Below are 18,666 nucleotides of genomic sequence, written 5' to 3'. Positions count from 1 at the left end.
CTAATTCTCTTCTATCAAAACTGAGAGAATATTTGAGGTATTGGAGTTCTCCCTTAGTTCTCCCTAACGTAGCCTCCTGCTAGTGGAATGTGACTATGGGTTAAATGACACAGAATCTGCCTCCATAAGCAAAATTAGCAAAGGCACATTGGTGAGGTGTCCTTTCCTATTTGCTTTTATCATACTTATTATAATAGTGCCTAGAACTGCAGTTACATAGGTGCATTTTACTTAGGAAAAGTTGATCTTTGGAAGCAGGAGGGACATTCTGGATGAAGATACACCCACCTGGTCACTGCAGAAAACAGGACATGGATGCTCTGTGCCTGTAAATAAACACGTCCATTGTAGTTTTTGCTATTTTCTTAATATAACACCAGTAACACTTCACTGTCTTAATCACTAAGTAATGATAAGTATTGTGAACTGCAAAGTAACTCACAGGCTTCTGTTCACTGGTTGGCTCAAAACAAAGTATTTCTGCCTGTTAACTGCTTGTCTTTGGCTTGTTTTATCCCAGGTGATTTTGTAGCATCATGTCCTTGAAGGATAAAACGAACCCCTCCACAAAGCATCCTCATCTCATGGCTGAACAAATCCAGAATGATATCTTCCATATAAAATCTGCTCTTCAAAGTATTCTTTCCATTAGCCTTTCCAAGAAGAAAATAGAAAACTTTGTTTCCATGGTATCACTCAGCATATGGAGGACCTATATTTTTGTCTGTTATAAAAATGATATTTCAGCCTCAGAATGGTGCTATTTGTGAGTCATCACAGCCAGACTGGGGAGGGGAGACAGGAACTTAATGCAGAATAGGAAGACATGCACTCATCTGAAATTAAATACTGAGACACATTAACATCTGGGAGAAAGAGGAGACTGAGGAAAGGAGCAGATACATTTCTAAAAGAAAATTTCTTCCTATTGAGAATTTCTTGATCTCACCTTTGGCATTTTATCTTACTTCTGAAAAAAAATCCTGCTTTCATTCACTACAACACTCCTGCCACCAAGTACATCAGCACTTAAAACTAGAGGCTGGACTACAAAATTTACTAAGACTTAATGTTCCAAGCTATTTTATGTCCAGTTGCAAAATTATTTCTAGCAAAAAACAGTATGATTATGGCATCTGTAAACAGTGTAATATCATGACATTTAAATTATAACAGGAATAATTCTGAAATGTATTCGCTTCTATTCTTCCACGCTGCATTTTTCAAATCATGAAAGACTTGTTATAAAAAGACCAACAGATTAAAGTTTACTGGCCACAAAAAATGGACTAACAGATCTTCTTCAGGGACTATTTGTTCCTTCAAGTAGGTTTAGTGCTGAGACAGTGGTAGTTAAATCACAAACAGAGCTGTTGATAAAGTGGCAATGCATAACAACGTTGTAATGGATTATAAAGGAGCAATTGCCTGCAGTTCATCAGTATGGATGTGGCAATGAAGTTCTGCCTTACATATTCCAGGCACTAAGAACTTTGTAGCAGTGATTACAGGAGGTTCTTCTTCCCCTACAAAAGGAAAAAAAAAAAAAGTGAGACTTGTTAAATGAAACACTGATTTTGGACTTGGTCAACATTTTAGAAACAATGCAAAGAAAACTTATGCAAACCATCCTGCCAGACATCCCAGAGGCTGAACTACCACACTCAACAACAACTTATCTAAGAAACAATACTAATTTTCTCCCCAGGCAGGATATCTTAGGGAAGGCCTTACTAGTGAATGGACCTGGTAAAGCCTTGGTTGTTGGTGCTTCCTCAAAATTAAACTGGTTTGAATTTCAGTTGAGGATGCCCAATATGATGATCTCTTTGAGAATCTTTTCTTTGCAGATCAGTAATCTGCACAGGAACTGCACTGAAAGATAGGAAGTATTACTAATTATGTGACTATGTAAATAGTATTAAAAATAATGTGACTTATGATTTTAATTTCAAAGATTAAATAAAACTGTCCTTTAAAGAAGAAAGATCTACTTTGAGATGCTCAATGATAGAGCTATTGATGTCTGTTCTGACCAAGCAACGGGTAAAAAATAGGTAGCCAGGAGAGAAATGGTAGTGTGAATTCAGAGTAATAACTTGGCCATGTCCATCTCTTACAACAAAAGCTAAAAAATTCTATTTACTCCTCCCACTATCAGGCATATCAATACTAGGGCTATATATGTTTTGTATGTCTGGGACAGTAAAGAGATTTAATGGGTTGCATTCTAATAGGCAGATGATGTTCAGTTCTAGATACTGTCTCCTTTGCATCCTGTATCCAATTAGGATCTGGTTTGGGAGAGGGGAGGTTTGAGGGAGAGTCAGTCAAGGGGGTGCTTTTGGATAGGGACAGTAAATGGGAAAAGAGCAGAAATTATTGTGGTTTATTAAGACATTTGAACATCAGTGTTAAGATCCAACTCTCCCAGCCAGAGCTATAATGTTTAACCTCTACAGCTGAAGCATGTTAACAAGTAGGTATGTGACTGGAGAATTAATTACTGCAAAGACTGGCTCTTTCTTCCAGTGCTCCCTTGCAGCTGGGATACCCAGCTGACAGTTCAGTGATTGAATCAGGAGGGGAACACTGGGAAAGCATTCTTACAGAGAGGCCATACATTCTAAACCAGCATCCTACTGTCATCCAACACTAGAACTGTTACAGAGATCACCATCCCACAAATGTCAGAGAAGGCTAAGTTAGAAGACAGTAGGAAATTAAAGAATACAGTATGAGTTTTGAAAACAAGACTATTTGTGTTTTAAGTGATTAGATCAGTAAATCTATGCATTTTTTTTCCCTTGAAAATTTTTTTGGGTTTTAACTACTTTGTCCTACAGACTATCTATCTTATAAATATACACACTACATCTGTAGATTGAGATCTACATTCTCTTCCTCCAAGATAATTCTGGCATCAAACATTAGTTATGAATTACCTTATTAATAATAAAAAATTAATTTAGCCAAGAGAAAAGTCCAATAAATTAGCTCACTGTCAAGACTCACTGCAGAAAGCAGAACAGCATCCCACCATCCAAATGCAATATTCACCTGTGGTAGCCACTTAAAGAAAATCTCAGCAAAGAGCACTTTTATCATACGAACACAATTGCTGGAACATTCCACACTGATGTAGTTGTGATGCCAGTTCAATATACTGTAACTAAGTAAAGCCAGATCAGCTTTTATATAGCCTGAGGCAAAATTTACACCTTCTAACTGGAAGCTTCTAAGCTGGGTATCTATTTTGGAGAGTGTCTTCCAAGCATCTAAATTCCTCCACTGAAACCCATTTGTTCATTCCCCCAGCCCTGTATCTGATGAGAAGCCTGATGTCATTCTGAAACCTGAGTTAATCACAGTACAGATGATATCCCTCAAGGTTTTAGTATGTGCTGGAGCAAAATAGGGTGTCAGGTTTAGATTTATGGCTGTCTGTGAGAATGCTTTACCATATCACCCTCTTGATTAAACCACACAGCTGTCAGCTGGAATCCCAGCTGCCAAGAAGTCCTTGGAAGAAAGAATTCTCTCCAAGAATAGGTCAATTAATGAGAAGTGACTTATTAATAGAAATTTAGTGAAATCTTACCTTGCTAAGACTCCCCCACACACTATAAGTTAAGAAAAAGATTCATGTTTCTAAAGGTACCAAAAGTTGTTTTACCATCTTTATACAATGCTTACCTTCCTCTGCAGCCTTCTATACAGCTCCTCACATATTATCTTACCTATTTTAAGATGGTAGAAATATGCTCACAGTAACTGAACAGAATTTTTGAAACTGCTGTATCTTACCTAAACCTGATGATGAAGAAACACTTCCTGTAATGGAAGATGTTTCCATTTGGTCTGTCAATAGTCCTTCCATTAAAGGTAAAGATAATTCAGATGAAGGAACAGAGGAATCGTAGATTCCAGAATCTCGAGGCATGTCTTTTGAAGCTTTAACAACGTGTAACAGTGGCTGAAGAACAGAGCTGCCACCACCTTGAATGTCCTGAGTTTCTATATCTTCTCCAAGGTTTAAGTGCTGAATTATACAGTGAGAGTCTGAATTCCCTGCTGAAATAATATTTACATCTGTTTTCAGGTAAAAATCACCATCCATCACCTGTTTATTCACTAAGTCATTTAAAACCAAGCCTGAATCAAATTTTTCCATGACAGGCTCCGAGTAATGTAAAGAAGGTGGAGGGAAGGGAATAAATTGTTTCTCAAACCAATCTGGTTCCTGATCAATGAACTGATGCATGTTGCAAATAGCAACATAGAGGGACCTCCCAGATTTGCTCCTGAAATAATTCCTTTTGCTAATGTTAACGGGAAACACCTCTGAATCCTGTCCACTAAGATCTCTGGAGTGTAAATGTGAATACAGCTGAGGCAGATTGTCCATGAGTTTGTATTTTGTGCTCAGATCCAGAATAGCAGGGATGTCTCCTTCACAGGAGTAATCAAAGTAGACTGCAATGAACTTGCACAGGTCAGCTGAATTCTGCTTTGCTTGACGAAGCTTCTCTGCAACAGTCAACACAGCAAACAGAAAGAGTTCTCCCTTTCCTGCATCTTTGGTTACCCCTCTGTGCTTCCAGTTCTTTTTTTCAACAAAGTATTTCATTCCTTTGGAACATACAATGATGATAAACTGGGACTCATTCATTTTTTTAACAAGCCACTCCTTCTGATCTTCTTTACAATTTTTTAGATCTTCCCACAAATCTAGAGCCACCTGGAAAAGAAAAAAAAAAGCATTTTGGTTCATATTAATTTTTAGATTATTAGATATATTTGCTAATAAAACTTAAATGAGTTACACTGAGTCAGCCTGTATTTATCTGACAATTGAGAATAACTGGTAAGTTTAACTACAGCTTGTCCTTGATGCTGTTTTACAAGAAAAGTAAGTAATAATTAACATAACATTGACGGTGGACAAACTGGAATCAGTCAAATAAATAATGTCAGTAGCTCTTTACCAACATAAGCACAGCCTCACACTCATCCTAAACTTTGCTTGTGGGCTGAAAATTTCCCTGTGCTCAGGAAGTGGGAAAACCTTTATTTAATTAAAAAAAAAAGAAGAATGCTAGTTACTATATGTAACCATTTTGCTGCTCATTTATTACTTAAAGAAAAACATACCTAATTATATCAGTGTTACATACAAATTTATGGAACCAACATGTAACTGCAAAGCCAAGTAGCTGAAAGTAACCCAAAACCTTAAAAAATAAAAGCACTATGGACTTGATACACAGCAATACCTTTTGAGGAATAAAAAGAACACAGAAAATGGGGCTAGATCCACTAAATTACAATTTATTTATGTGATCAAATTAGATCTTATCAATCCACAATAAACAATTGTGCCTGCCTCAGACAACTTAAACCATTGTATATCTGGGTCCATAATGTGCTGAATGTAATGGAACCAACAGACAGAATTGTTTAGATTGAAAAAGACCATTAAGATCAAGTCCAAGAATTAACCCAGCACTGTGAAGTCTACCACTAAACCGTGCCCCTAAGTGCCACATTCATTTATCACCTTTTGCATGTTAATGTAATCTGATGCCAAGAATTTTCATATCTAGATAGAAACATAATTAGTGCCTCCCACTTATGAAGCCACAAAGCAGCAGCTTTATCTGATAAGTTCTGAAAATTTTATCCTAAGAGTCATTTTATTTTGTACTTTGACAGGTTTTCTGACTGGATGATCATCGTGGGTTCCTTCCAACTGGACAATTCCATTCTATCCAAGGGGGAGAGAAGTCGTTTTACTGCTCTTGGGAGATACTCTGAGAAAGGTACAATGTAGGTAGTTTTGTGTATGTTTTTGTTTTTATTCTTCAAAATCTGGTCTGATCTGCTGCCTGTGAGAAAGGATTTTTATTATGGTCATGTTATTATTTTAAATGGCTATTAAATGCCACTGGTTTTGTCCTTTATGAGAAAACACTCCTATTCCATCTGAAAAATACTTGTGTAACTGTTCCATTATGCATTGAGTATCACTTTTTATATTAAACTCCACAGCTTTAATAACAACATGTATTATTTCTGTTTGTAGATGGCATCAATATTTTGTTATATAAATTTTAAATTATGCCTGAGACCAGTTATTCCATGGTTTGTCGATACAGCAGTAACAGCTCACCTTAGCACTAGTCCAAAGAGGTGTTAAGCCAGCATGGTAGGGCTAAAGTACATCTCTTAAAGGGGGATTCAAGCAAGTTATCTATAAAGCACCTTACTTGAACTATTTTAAACTGATGAACCAATTGTGACCCCACTAAAAACGTGAGGCCTCCGTTGTGTTACTGTGTTTGGGCACCAGAGAGCAGACTTGCTGCAACGAAACCCAGCTCCAGCTCATCCCCTTTAACAGCCCAGTGGGGGAGGAAAAAATGCAGCCAAAAGAGACTAACGATTGCCCTGCCTTTTTCCATTTGAAAAGTGAAAGACCGGCCACATAGTGATTATATTTTAGAAACTGGTATGAGATTCTAAGTCTAGTCAGTCAAAGTAACAATTTGTATCTCTCACAGGTTTCAATCAAAACCAAGAAAAAGAGTTACTGATTTTACAGCATTAATAGAAGTAAAAAAATAAAAATCAATTAAAACGAATATATAATGTCAACAATTTATCCTAATTACAGTTTTTGCTCTATGAGTAGGAGTTCTGACACATTCAACTACTTTTAAATTACAATCCAATACATATTTTAGGAAAACTTAAGTATATAAGGTAGACAGCAATACCTCTTTGTGGCTGCTGGTTATAAAGATGCAAGACTTACAAAATAGAAAAAGTACTTAATACAAAACAAGCTAAACACGGTTGAACGAAGGTCCTGGAATCCTAATTTCCTAATTTTCCACCATTCTGTTGCCTTTTTTTACACTGTGTATGATCTACTCATTTCCCCAATTAAAGAAAATTTATACAGACAATATTTAGCAAAACAACAAAAGTTATCTCTGCGAAAAGGAGAGATTGAAATACCTCATTTTCAAGCACATAGTTTTGGGAGTGCTGTTTCAATTAAGGAAAAGTTGTTTAGAGAAGCAATGCTGAATTTACCTCACAGCCACAAAAGTCCTGAAGAAAATAAGCAAAGCACTGGATGACATTAATGTGTTTCTGGCAATCTTTATTGGAATAGCAGATGAACACTTTTGGCCGGGGACGAAGTCTTTCCACATGGAGACCTGCAGCATATGCTGAAGATTCTGAGCTCTCCTCATCTAGATGGGAATATATATTTTCTAAATTGGAAGAGAGAAGAGAGTTCACACTATAAAGTTTTGTTTTGGCTTTTTAGAACTTTTGTAGGCTCTTTACAGTAAGGACTTTTTTTCTGAAGATTTGTCTTTCCATCCTGGGAAAGAAAAGTTGCACACAGTCTGTTTATCCAGCTTATGAGTTGCTACATGTGGGACACACTTTCAGAGTGAAATGTGAAGTTATTTCTGTAGCACTCAGAAAACTCAAGAAAGATTTTATAAATAGAATGAGGTTGTTTCACCTCTATCCAGCTTCAACAGTCTTCACATCTCTGTTCAAATATTATAAGCCATAAAGATGTATCATCAAGAGTTTCCTGTCTAACAAAGTCTCTTGTTTTTAAAAAAACTAAACCACAACACAAGCCAGGTAAGAAAATTAAACTCCAGGAACACAGATCCCTTCAGAATATCATCCAGGATCTCTCTAGTGTATACATACATACAATGTGTTTGGACATTAATTTGACATTAATTTGAATTAAGATATGATTAATTTAAATCAAAACAGCTATTAGTGTTTCTTTCCTTGCATAGATGCTTTTATACTGGAGCATAAAAGTCTGGCCTTATGCCAGACTAATTCAATCTAGTTCTACAGCTGATTAAGCTAATTTGGAATAAAGCATGAGAATTTCAAAATACAAATATCCATCTAGGGATTTAATTTAGAACAATTCATCAGGAATAAGTATTCTGGAACAACTCTCTCTGTAGACAAATCCTCAGTGATTTGTCTGAGGTTTTTGTTGGAACTGTGCTAGCTGTGAGCAAAGGGATAGCTACAGAAGACCAGAAGGTAAAAGGATTTAACTCAGCTGGCATACAGCACTTGCACTGTATCTCAGTGCCAAAATTCAGGTGGATAACACAGATATGTGAGGTTTGGAGAAGTAATCTCTTTTTCCATATTCATGAAACCACATGATTCTCTAAATTCTATAATGCTGATGGATTTTTAACATCTCAATGTATCAAGTGCTGCTTGCCAGCTCCTGGATACAGAGGAGAGGGAAGTCAGCAAGGAGGGCTGGAATCTAAGTTAGAAAAACATCTGCAGGCAAGTCTTAGAAAGAGTAAATTTAGGAAGATGGCTTAGGATGAAATGTTAAGGCAACTTCCAGTAAAGTGAGCGAATCTGGAATAATAGATATATGTAATATTCCAGACAGCACTCTGAATTGTATTGGCATCACATGGTTTTACTTTCCTTCTGATTTAAAATAAATAAATATTAGACATTTCTGAGTGAAATAAGAGAATGAACTGGAATGTTTAAAACAAATTACCAGCAAGCACTGATTAAGAATTTGCTACAAGTTTCAACACACAAAAAAGCTGTGGGGAGGAAGGACAGAGAAAAAGAAAAGAAAGCTCTTCAGATAAAGGTATTTCTAGAATTAGCCTCCCAATTAAGACTATTTTGGTTGCAAAAGTGTATCTTTAAATGAAACCCTGTACTGAATAACCCCTCCTACCTTGCTGTTTCTTGCGGCACATCACTGTGAAAAGGGTTGCAAATGCTGAAATGACAACTAAAGGGACTGTGATGGCAATGGCTCTGATCGGTCCAGCCCACGGGGAATGCACTTGGGAAAATAAAGCACAATTATTCGTATGCAAATCAGCTGTATTGCAATTATCTAATCAAATCTTTGCACTGGGAATGCAAAACTGCTGCAGTACACTATCATCAGGTAATTCTCAAATATACAGTAGGATCAAACACCATGTTCTGCTCCAGTTTAAATAGGTTTTATGCAGGTTGCCTCCACCACCACAGCATTAGTGTGGCCAACCCAAGTACCAAGAGCTGCTCATCAACTCACACCTCCCCAGAACATCTTTACATCAGGTGTAGTTTTGATAAGACATGCAATGGTCACTTGGACCCAACAGGGTTTTGTTCCAGGGTGCTGAACCAGCCACTTAGAAAGAACAGTCTTCCTGCAGATAAGACCTTAAGCAATGCCCACTAGGATTCAGTCCATTTTGCCCATTGCTTCCATCTGTGGCTTTTTTGTGTCTGCAGCTACATCCTGAAATCCCTGTTTAGCTTCTCAAACACGGGGCTGATCCATTGGTATGCAGAGCATTCACCTGACAGGTTTTCCAGATGGCTTGGTTTGATTTCAGGGTTGAAGGACACAGCCAGGTGATGTGTTTGAGCTGTTCTCACAGTTCCTTTACATTATTTCCACACTGTGATGCTGCATACAATATCTATTGTATGCAGTTAAGGATATGATTCCTCATATCCACATATACAACATAAGCCACTTTCCCACAAAGATTTCCAATGATGTACTGATCTAAACTCCACCAAATACAAACGTGTAGAGATGCACACGTGAATGTACAAGTGTGCATGTCCACTCTCTTTTAATTAGGTCAAAAAATCCCAGCACAATTGCCTCAATAGTCTTGATTATGGCAAACAAAGAACAAATAGAGACATTTCTAACATAATTAAAACTGAATCTAAATTAATAAAGCTAAATATAATATCTTGTTTAAAAGACAGAACTCATACCTGGTTTTAGCGCATAGTGCATTGTTTTCCTTGTTGTATTGGTGTCATCAACCAGCTTGGAACAGCAAAAGAGGAATTTTATTTATTTTCTGCAATATAACTCTATAAACGATAACTATATATAACTATACAAATAACTATAAGAGCTTTCATGAGCAAGTGTGAACAAACTTATTCAGCAAGTTAAAACTAAAGAGCGGCACAAACTGGCATAATAAAAACTGACCAAACCACAGAATTACAATTAAAAAAATATAAAAATCAAAGTCCAGGAATTATGCAGGTCCACACTTCAATTTAAGGCACAGATGAAACTGCTACACACTCAGGGAAGTGAAGTTATGGAAAGGTCAAGAACCATCTAAAAAAATTTACTTGCCCAAGGTACTTCAGTAGGGATGCCTGAAGTCCAATTTTATGAATGTGATTTGAATACTTTAATTTTAGTTAAATTTTCCATTATCATTCTCATTTACCTGTCGCACAAAAGACAATTTATAAATATTACCTCAATTATATAATCCCCTGGAGATACGTTTTGGAGAACACAACTTGTAGTGTCTGTGTTTTGCTCCTACATCAAAGAAAGAATACTTTGCAAGCCACTCACATACTTTTAAAACCTAACAAACAATACATTCACATTGATTTACAAATATGCAATGCCCTCTTGTATTAACAGACCTTAAACCAGTAAAACTAAGTCTCTCCATTCAACTGTACAATCTTTGCCCGCAGGACTAAAATGTGATTAATTATTAAAAAAACCCCACCCTTATACATGAACTCTACATTATGTCCTGAAGCTCCATAGCTTTCAGACATTCAGGATGAAAGGCTGGCCAGTGAGAACAAACTTGCCATTGGATAATAACCAAAGTTAAGGAAGACAACAGAGCAGGTTGCAACTCCTATAACAAGACTCAGACACAGGGCTGCACAAACCACAGAGAGCCAAAATTCCACACACAGACTAAACAGAGAGCTACCCCGTGATACCAGCTCTGGGTGGGTAAACTACTAAGTGGGCAAATCTGGTGCAAAGGTGAAATTAAAAAATAGGAAATAATACGTATAAAAAAACCCAAAAGTTTGAAGTACTAATTAGTTGTAGGGTTTTCAAGAGAGACAACAGTGTCTCCCCATTTGCTTGTATTATCCAGGTCCATATGCAGCCCTCAAGCCTGGTTTTGATTGATGAGTTCTATCACAGAACAATTATTATTTACATGAACAATACCAAATAGTTTTAAAATTTTAAAACTGATACTATTTTATATTAACTTTGTAAAGTTTCTATAAGAACTTCTCATGTTAATAGGTTTGGTGCTTTTAAGAGCTGGAAAAATCGGCCACGTACCTGTTTGCAGGTCTTTTGCTTAAATGGCCCTTCATGCTTGAGTTTGTAGTGAAGAAAGTAATATCTAAACCCGAAGTTGTGAGGTGCATGATCAAAGGACACTTGCATGTTAAAACCCTGCTGGGTAACATTCACATTCCTTGGCTTCCAGTCTGTCAGAGGAGATATTCGTGAATTGGGAAATGACTCTTCAGGTACAGTAACTTTTTGTAAGATGAGAATACAACAAGTGTTACATTTTACTTACAAGGTTTGCAGACAAGGTTTTCTGGCTGTAGCAACAATTCACATGCTACAAATATACAGAAAAATTATTAATTATACAGTATCAATATGCTATGCTTTTTAAACAAAAAAAACATGGGCAAAACTAAGGAGTTCATCAGTTTGAATACCTCCACTTCTTACCCAGACTCTAATATGCCTGGACTAAATATACTTTGCAAACTTAACTTCTTTGTTACAAATTCAAGTCCTTTCTCATCTTTATATGAGAAACACAGCTCCACTAATTTGAAAGCAGCATTCCTTAGTGAGACAAAAGGGATAACACCAGGCACGGCACATCAGGAAAGGAAGTTGAAAGTAGCCTTAAATACATGTATTCAGAATAAATATGTACACTGAGCACTATTACAAATGTTACTGTGGTCTGCATCAATAGACAGACTTGAAAATACTTAAGAAAATCTTATAGGGAAAAAAACCAAACCTAAGCAGGACAAATATCAACATTTCACCCCAAAGGGTAGTTGCAGTTTCTCATCAGACTATGAAAGCACTGAGGAGCTTATTCAAGTTTCTTCTCTATATCTCCAATGAAAATTGCTAAGTAATCTCAGGAAATTCAACTTGATCTGTTGCTATCTAATTTTAGATGTACTCACCTACATCTATCTCTAGAAATCTGCTTGTAAACTGTGATCTCAAAACCAAAAACAACCTGTGCTTCTTCACAATGTCCAGAGAGGGGCAAACCACCCTCATGACTTAAATGTTCCTGAGAACCATGGGAGCAATCCTGCTGTAGGCAAACCTCAGATAATCCCAGGTCTACACGAGACTTTTCTTCTGGTTGTTGCCTAACACGTATTATACAGCACACATTCATCTATGGCATGCAAATTCTTTCCACTTAACACCCCAGATTTTCCTTCTAAGACCACGTCAGTCATGACATTAGCTCAGTTGGTTAGAGCATGATGCTAATAATACCAGGGCTGTGGGGCTGATCCCTGACCTCTCATTTAAGAGCTGGGTTTGATGATCCTCATGGGTCCCTTCCAACTCAGAATACATCCTGTGATTCACTCTTAACCCAGACTCATCTCACATCATCGTCCACTACACTCCTTTGATGGGAAAACCAAAAAGCCACGAGGAAGGGACCCCCACTGAAGTGATAATATGCAATAGTGAATCACGTGCAATACTTACGTCTGGTTCGGAAGAAAAATGGGTGATAATTACTTTCATTTTTAATAGAAGGAAAAGGAACAATCTTTACAAAGTAATCTGTTTCAAACTTCAAATTTACAAAGGGCTGGGATTCCATTCCCTACAAAAAAGACAAGATTGCAACATATTTAAAAATCAACTATCATAACTGAAAGTGTTTTTTTTTAAAAGAAGCCAAGAGTTTTCCAATCAAAAGCAGAAATTAATACACTAAGAATTCTTTATCTACCCCTCCATTCCACTTTGACATGAGGAATCTCAATACAGAGTTGGATGTGGGCACCTTTGCTACAAGGAAAAGGCTGAGAGAACTGGGACTGTTCAGCCTGGAGAAGCGAAAGCTTTGGGGTGACCTAATTGCAGCCTTCCAGTACCTGAAGGGAGCCAACAAGAGAGATGGAGAGATTATTTACAAGGGCCTGGAGTGACAGGACAAGGGGGAATGGCTTCAAACTGAAAGAGAGTAGGTTTAGATTGGATATTAGGAACAATTCTTCACTGCAATGGTGATGAGGCCCTGGCACAGATTGCCCAGAGAAGTCGTGGCTGCCCCATCCCTGGAAGTGCTGAAGGCCAGGCTGGATGGGGCTCTGAGCAACCTGGGATAGTGGAAGGTTCCCTACCCACAGCAAGGGGGTTGGAACGAGATGAGCTTTAAGGTCCCTCCAACCCAAACCATTCTATGATGATAAACACTTCTGAGACTACTCACACAACCAAATAACAGTGAAATTTTTCTTGAAACAAAGCACTTACTGTTCGCTTAAAACCAGGGCTGAGCTGCTTTGGATCTTTTAAAACCATCTGCTGGCATTGTCTTCCCTCTGATTTTAACTCCTCAAGTATTACTCGAAATCCTTTCAGGTATTCAATCCCTACAAACAGCAGGGCATTTAAAGAAGATCAATATTTCAGAATGCATAATGTGGTATTCTATGAAATTTGAGTATATTTCATTTGTCTTTAAAAATAAAACTTACCAGTCATATGAAGTGGTTGTATTTAATATCCATTGTTATATGTCACTTCTTCCTGCATATTCTATCTTGCCTATCCAGAATTCAGTCTTTGGCAAAGGCTGCAATTACTACATACTTGTGCAATGCTTAGAGCAGAGGGGCCCACAGCTCAGCTGGGGCTTCCAAATTATCACTGCAATTTAACTTATCATTACCTTCTTCAGCCTCAGGAATACTTTATAGTAACTTCACATTTCCATTGTTAGCAAAGAAATACAACATTTTCCTGGCAAATTATGGAAATATTCCTTTATAACATTTTCCAATAATTTCTGAGACTACTAGATTAAAGTCATAGTGATTGTTACAACTTCTTTAGTTCTAGTACAGTATGGGCTAATAGAAAACTTGACTTAGATGGAATGGAATTTATTCCAGTGTGTGTATACTTCCAGTTATTTGTAACTGATGCCAGAACTACACCCATTTTGTTCAAGTTACTCGAACACAACTCATCTCAGCACAGTGTCTTTACAATGTTCTCATCACAGAATTACTTCATTACACAATTAAACTCAGTCACAGTGATGCGAGTGCCCCAGGATAATGCCAGTGTTACCCTGGGACAGTTTTGTGGCTCAGGTATCAAAGGCATTGCATTGCTCTTCAAGACTAACTATTCCATCTAATTACATCTTTTCAACAGCATTACATATGGCAGAACAAAGATTTATCAAAGACACAGACACAGCTTTTGTGAGCTAAATGCTACAGAAATAAAAAACGAATTAATTTCAGTTTATGCTATGCTTTCAAACCAAAAAACAAAATCCCCTTTCCCTCTACTACTTACCAATGGCATTTGCTGTCCAAAGTATCATCACAGCAACCTGTTCCTGGCAGGCATACTGACTGATAGTGATGTTCTGCACGTCCCCGATCACGTGTCTGCCCACTGAGTTCAGGTAAGGTGTACAGTCTAAAAATATGGGGGAATAAACACTTCAAGAAAAACATTCTAGCTGACATAAATTTCCTAATATTTCTTCAATACTGAGCAAAGTGCAAGTGCACTGTTTTCTCTAAAAGGTTAAGTACTGTGTACTGAATCTAGATGAAGTTTGTGTCTCAAGATACAGAAACCCACAAAACTTTATGAATCATTGAGCACAGCCACTTTCACCAGTTGCAAAGCTCTAGTTCACAGGATTCCCAAGGAAATCACCAGTTTTACACCTCCAGTATAGCCTGTACCACATGACACATGTTGGGACTCCCAAAAGAGAGCAAGTTTTTCTCATAATTGTTCAAAAGAATACTGACATTATTTTGTGCACGTACAGTGCTCAGAGCAAGAGAATGTTGGTAAATGATCAGGCACATATGAGAACAACAGACCACATAAAGCTTGAGAACTGGTGCTCAAGAAGTGCTTTTCAACCAAGATATTGCCTGATCCTGACCACAGAGAACCTGCAGCCTAAATCCATCTCCTCTCTGCCGTCCATTCAGTAGCCACATCCCTGTAGACCATTTTACTGCCACTGGATCCAGTCAGGACTGCTTTTGTCTTGTTATCATCACAAAATACAGTGTATTCCCTAAAGTTACAGCTCCACAAACACGTGATTGTAGAAAACTTCAGCCTTCATTAAGGAAACAAAACACACGAAAAACATTCCCGACTTTGTTGTTGAATTTGACCATGTCTTTATGCATTCAAAACAAGAAAACAAACAATCCCAAATTTTATTACTTTTAAAGCCTTACAATACCCAGGCTCATATTTCGTGGCAGGAAGAGAAGTAGCAGCCAGGGAATTCAATAGTTCTGGAGCACAGTACACACAAAGGTGTGTGCGCACAAACAAACTTTCTCCTTCTGAACAAGTGAAGCCAACAAAATCCAGAAGAAGTTGACTATATACATTACTGACTGATGATTAATTCTAAAAAAACTGAGATAATCTATATGCTATGTTTTGTCTATGCAGAGCTTGTAGAAAAGAAACATGAAAAATCAAGTGCTATGATACGCCAGTACAGGAAATTTGAATTTAATTCAGAGGTGTGATCTTAAAGGCAAGGAAAGAAAAATTATTAACTGTAAAGGAGACTTAGAAAACGGCTTTTTACTATGAATAACCACGGCAAGGGGTCTTTTATATAACTGTCCCAGACACAAGAATAGAAGTTTTTACAACACTGCCTTTGACAAAAGCTGGGCAGTTGGTACTTCCACTGCTGTTTGTAGAATTCTGTTGCTATGAGTGAACTCAGTGACAGCATGAACTTCCTGTTAGGAGGAGAGAGGATCTCTTTCAATGGAAAGTTTGAAGTAACTGGGTTTTTCTATGTCTGGATATAATTAATAGCAAGCCTAAGATTTTGGATCCTGGTTACTAGAATTTTATGGTCAAATGACAATTTGCCAAAATGGAATATAGCACAAATGTCTGAAGTTTAACTGCAAGTCACCGATCCCATTTTTAAAGAACAACAGATTTAGGAAGAAAATAGCATGGAAAAATCACACTTTCCAGGAAACCACTTCTTTTACCTGAATACAAGTGACATACTAAAAAATACAAACATTTGTGTTTCACCTGAATAAATAATCTAACCAATCACTTTAAAAATGTAAACCACACTTTGTTAGAGTTACAGTGCGGCAAAATAAAAGCCTTAAAAAATCACAGCCAGCAAGCCAAATTCTCTTTTGTGCTGGCCTGGCTTATTCACAGTAAGTATGTATTTCCATATCATGTTAGCTCTTTCGTCTTCATATCAGCAGACTCTTTTCCTAGTACTGCAGAACTCAAGTAACTTCTTTGTCCAGGAAGCATTCAGTGCCAGGAGAGTTTTGAGTTAATACTTCTCTTTGGTTAAACACAGTTTCTGGTGCCAGAATTAATGGAAAAAACATGATACATACTGGGAATTAAACAGACTCATTGTGTTAACTAAATGTGGGGATCTCTGTTCTGACTGGTATTATTTCCTGTTTTTCTTTACACAATTAAAAAAAAAAACAACCTCTTTTGTAGTGACCACCTAACCCTTGTACAATCTGACATAGTTGCTCATTTTAAATACTAAGATCAAATTAGATCAAAAAATAATTCACAGTGAAGGATTGCAAATTCAGAAATGGACATAAAAACAGAGGAACAAAAGGATGATCAGAATGAAACAAATCCCTGTTGTTAGGTTTCCTGATGTATGTTCTTAATGATGAAATTTCACCTACACTCAGTATCTGAAGCAAAAAAGAATCTGTGACTTGCACTGGCATTAAAACAAACATTACTGCTGTAAATTTAGACCCTGAATGTATATTGAGTTAATATCGATGATGGCCATTAACTGCCCAAATAAGGATAAATTCCTAAGGCAGTCAGTAGTCCTACTTAGACAAAGACAACAAAGATGACAAAAACCTTTTAAAAAAACCTCAACAATAAGATACAGTCATTTAGCAGATGTTTGAAGAGGTCTGAAGTATTATTGCTGCAACCTGCTTATCACTGTTATTATGCCAGAGATTACTTTGTTCTTAGTTTAGCTGCAAAACAGAGCACATCTGCTACAGCTCTAAACCCATCTGTCTCCACTAAAAACACCCACAGCAGTTTTCCACTGGCCTGCCCCCTTAAGATTGTAGCTAAAGAAAAGTTCCAATGGCTTCGACTGGATGGAGAGACACCATTCAACATCCTTCAATATTCATATTCAATATTAACCCTTGCAAAGACACATTTTTATATTTTATATTACCTGTATGCAAATAAAATCTACACATTTTCTACCTCAAGACACACGTCATTCCATTTTCACCTAAAATTACACACCAGAGAAAAGACGTATAAAGCTCAAAATAATCCCTTCCTATGAGTTTGTGTGTACTAAACCTTTCAGTGACTATATTCTTTCAGAGAATAAAATAATTTTCTATAATTTTCCAGTCAAATACTGAGCAGATGACGTAGGCCAATCTGAAAGTGGAACTACTACAAATTCTTAGACAGCTTTATTATCAGTGAAACACAAGAAGGAGAAGATCTAGCAGACCTGGCAGACACAGTTCTAGATGTTAAAGATATGTCAATACTGAAGAGCTTATGCTATTCTTAGAGCCATTTCTAAAAGACATGTTGCTATATATTGACAACTGTGAAGGAGTCCTTGATTTTTGTGAATACAGTGCAGATTTTCAACTTACTGTCATATTTAAAGGTGATATTGAGTAGTCCGTTGTTCTTTGTCACTGATGACAGGCCCTGGAGAGAAACACCAAGAAAATAATATAAATAAATATAATATAAATAAATAAAGCAAGCTACCTAGAACTTACGTAGATTTTTATTTTGTAAGCAGGAGGATGATAGAACCTCATGAATTTTTAACGTTAAATAAGAATAAATGAAACAGTGGATTTGCAACTGCAATAATTCAGATAATTATACTCCAGAACTTTTCCAGTAGGAGTGCACATTGTAGAAATCCATTATGCTACCTCAGACACCCTTTTCTATTATCAAATACTATTAAAGCAGACCCTGCCATCCTCGCTGAGTGTCACAAACTGAAGATCAACTGGAGAACTGCTCTGCCAGGGAAGAATCCAGTCACATCCACAGGCTGATGAGTCTGCTGCCAAAGTCCAAAAGGACTTTGGACTTCAGAGATGCAATACCTTATCCTTCAAAAAAGCACTGAAATTGTTTTTGAAACACAAAATGTAGCATCACTCTCACCCAAACCAGACACAAAGTTGAAAACTGGAATGCTGATTCCTGTGAAGGAGCATCATTCCACAAAAGGCAAATCACACCGTATTTACCATTAGCTTTAAAAAAATACCATCCATTTACATGGAATTGTATCTGGGTTCACTGCTACAATGTGAACAGCAAAAATCAATAGTCTAGAAGGACTGCAACAGTAATTAGATGTTGTCAGGATCATGCCCAAGCACTCCCTGGGTGTTACTTCACAGTCAGAAACAGGGGTGTACTAAGAAAAACGAAGTATGAGGTGTTACCTTGAAAGA

General features: G+C 37.1%; 1 protein-coding gene across 5 annotated transcripts in view; it reads right to left on the bottom strand.

Moving 5' to 3' along the window:
- Positions 1-1,105: 1,105 nt before the first annotated feature.
- Positions 1,106-18,666, bottom strand: part of IL17RD (interleukin 17 receptor D) — a 57,745-nt gene continuing 40,184 nt past the window's right edge. For 3 of the 5 annotated variants that reach the window (XM_032699076.1, XM_032699072.1, XM_032699074.1), the window contains exons 2-13: positions 17,836-17,893; positions 14,468-14,593; positions 13,412-13,530; positions 12,635-12,755; positions 11,445-11,489; positions 11,198-11,349; positions 10,346-10,411; positions 9,838-9,892; positions 8,783-8,893; positions 7,102-7,286; positions 3,808-4,741; positions 1,171-1,526 (exon numbers count right to left, since the gene is read on the bottom strand). In XM_032699076.1, the coding sequence (XP_032554967.1) occupies positions 1,411-1,526; positions 3,808-4,741; positions 7,102-7,286; positions 8,783-8,893; positions 9,838-9,892; positions 10,346-10,411; positions 11,198-11,349; positions 11,445-11,489; positions 12,635-12,755; positions 13,412-13,530; positions 14,468-14,495 (1,932 nt within the window). In that variant the 5' untranslated portion in view covers positions 14,496-14,593; positions 17,836-17,893 and the 3' untranslated portion in view covers positions 1,171-1,410. Of the gene's footprint in view, positions 1,527-3,807; positions 4,742-7,101; positions 7,287-8,782; positions 8,894-9,837; positions 9,893-10,345; positions 10,412-11,197; positions 11,350-11,444; positions 11,490-12,634; positions 12,756-13,411; positions 13,531-14,467; positions 14,594-17,835; positions 17,894-18,666 lie in introns of all 5 variants that reach the window. The other 2 variants (XM_032699071.1, XM_032699075.1) reach the window with 2 other exon arrangements.

The sequence above is a fragment of the Chiroxiphia lanceolata genome, chromosome 11 (assembly GCF_009829145.1).
Source record: "Chiroxiphia lanceolata isolate bChiLan1 chromosome 11, bChiLan1.pri, whole genome shotgun sequence".
In the NCBI taxonomy this organism is placed as follows: Eukaryota; Metazoa; Chordata; class Aves; order Passeriformes; family Pipridae; genus Chiroxiphia; species Chiroxiphia lanceolata.
The sequence above is the reverse complement of the archived record's forward strand: the minus strand, read 5'-3'. Positions and strand labels throughout refer to the sequence as shown.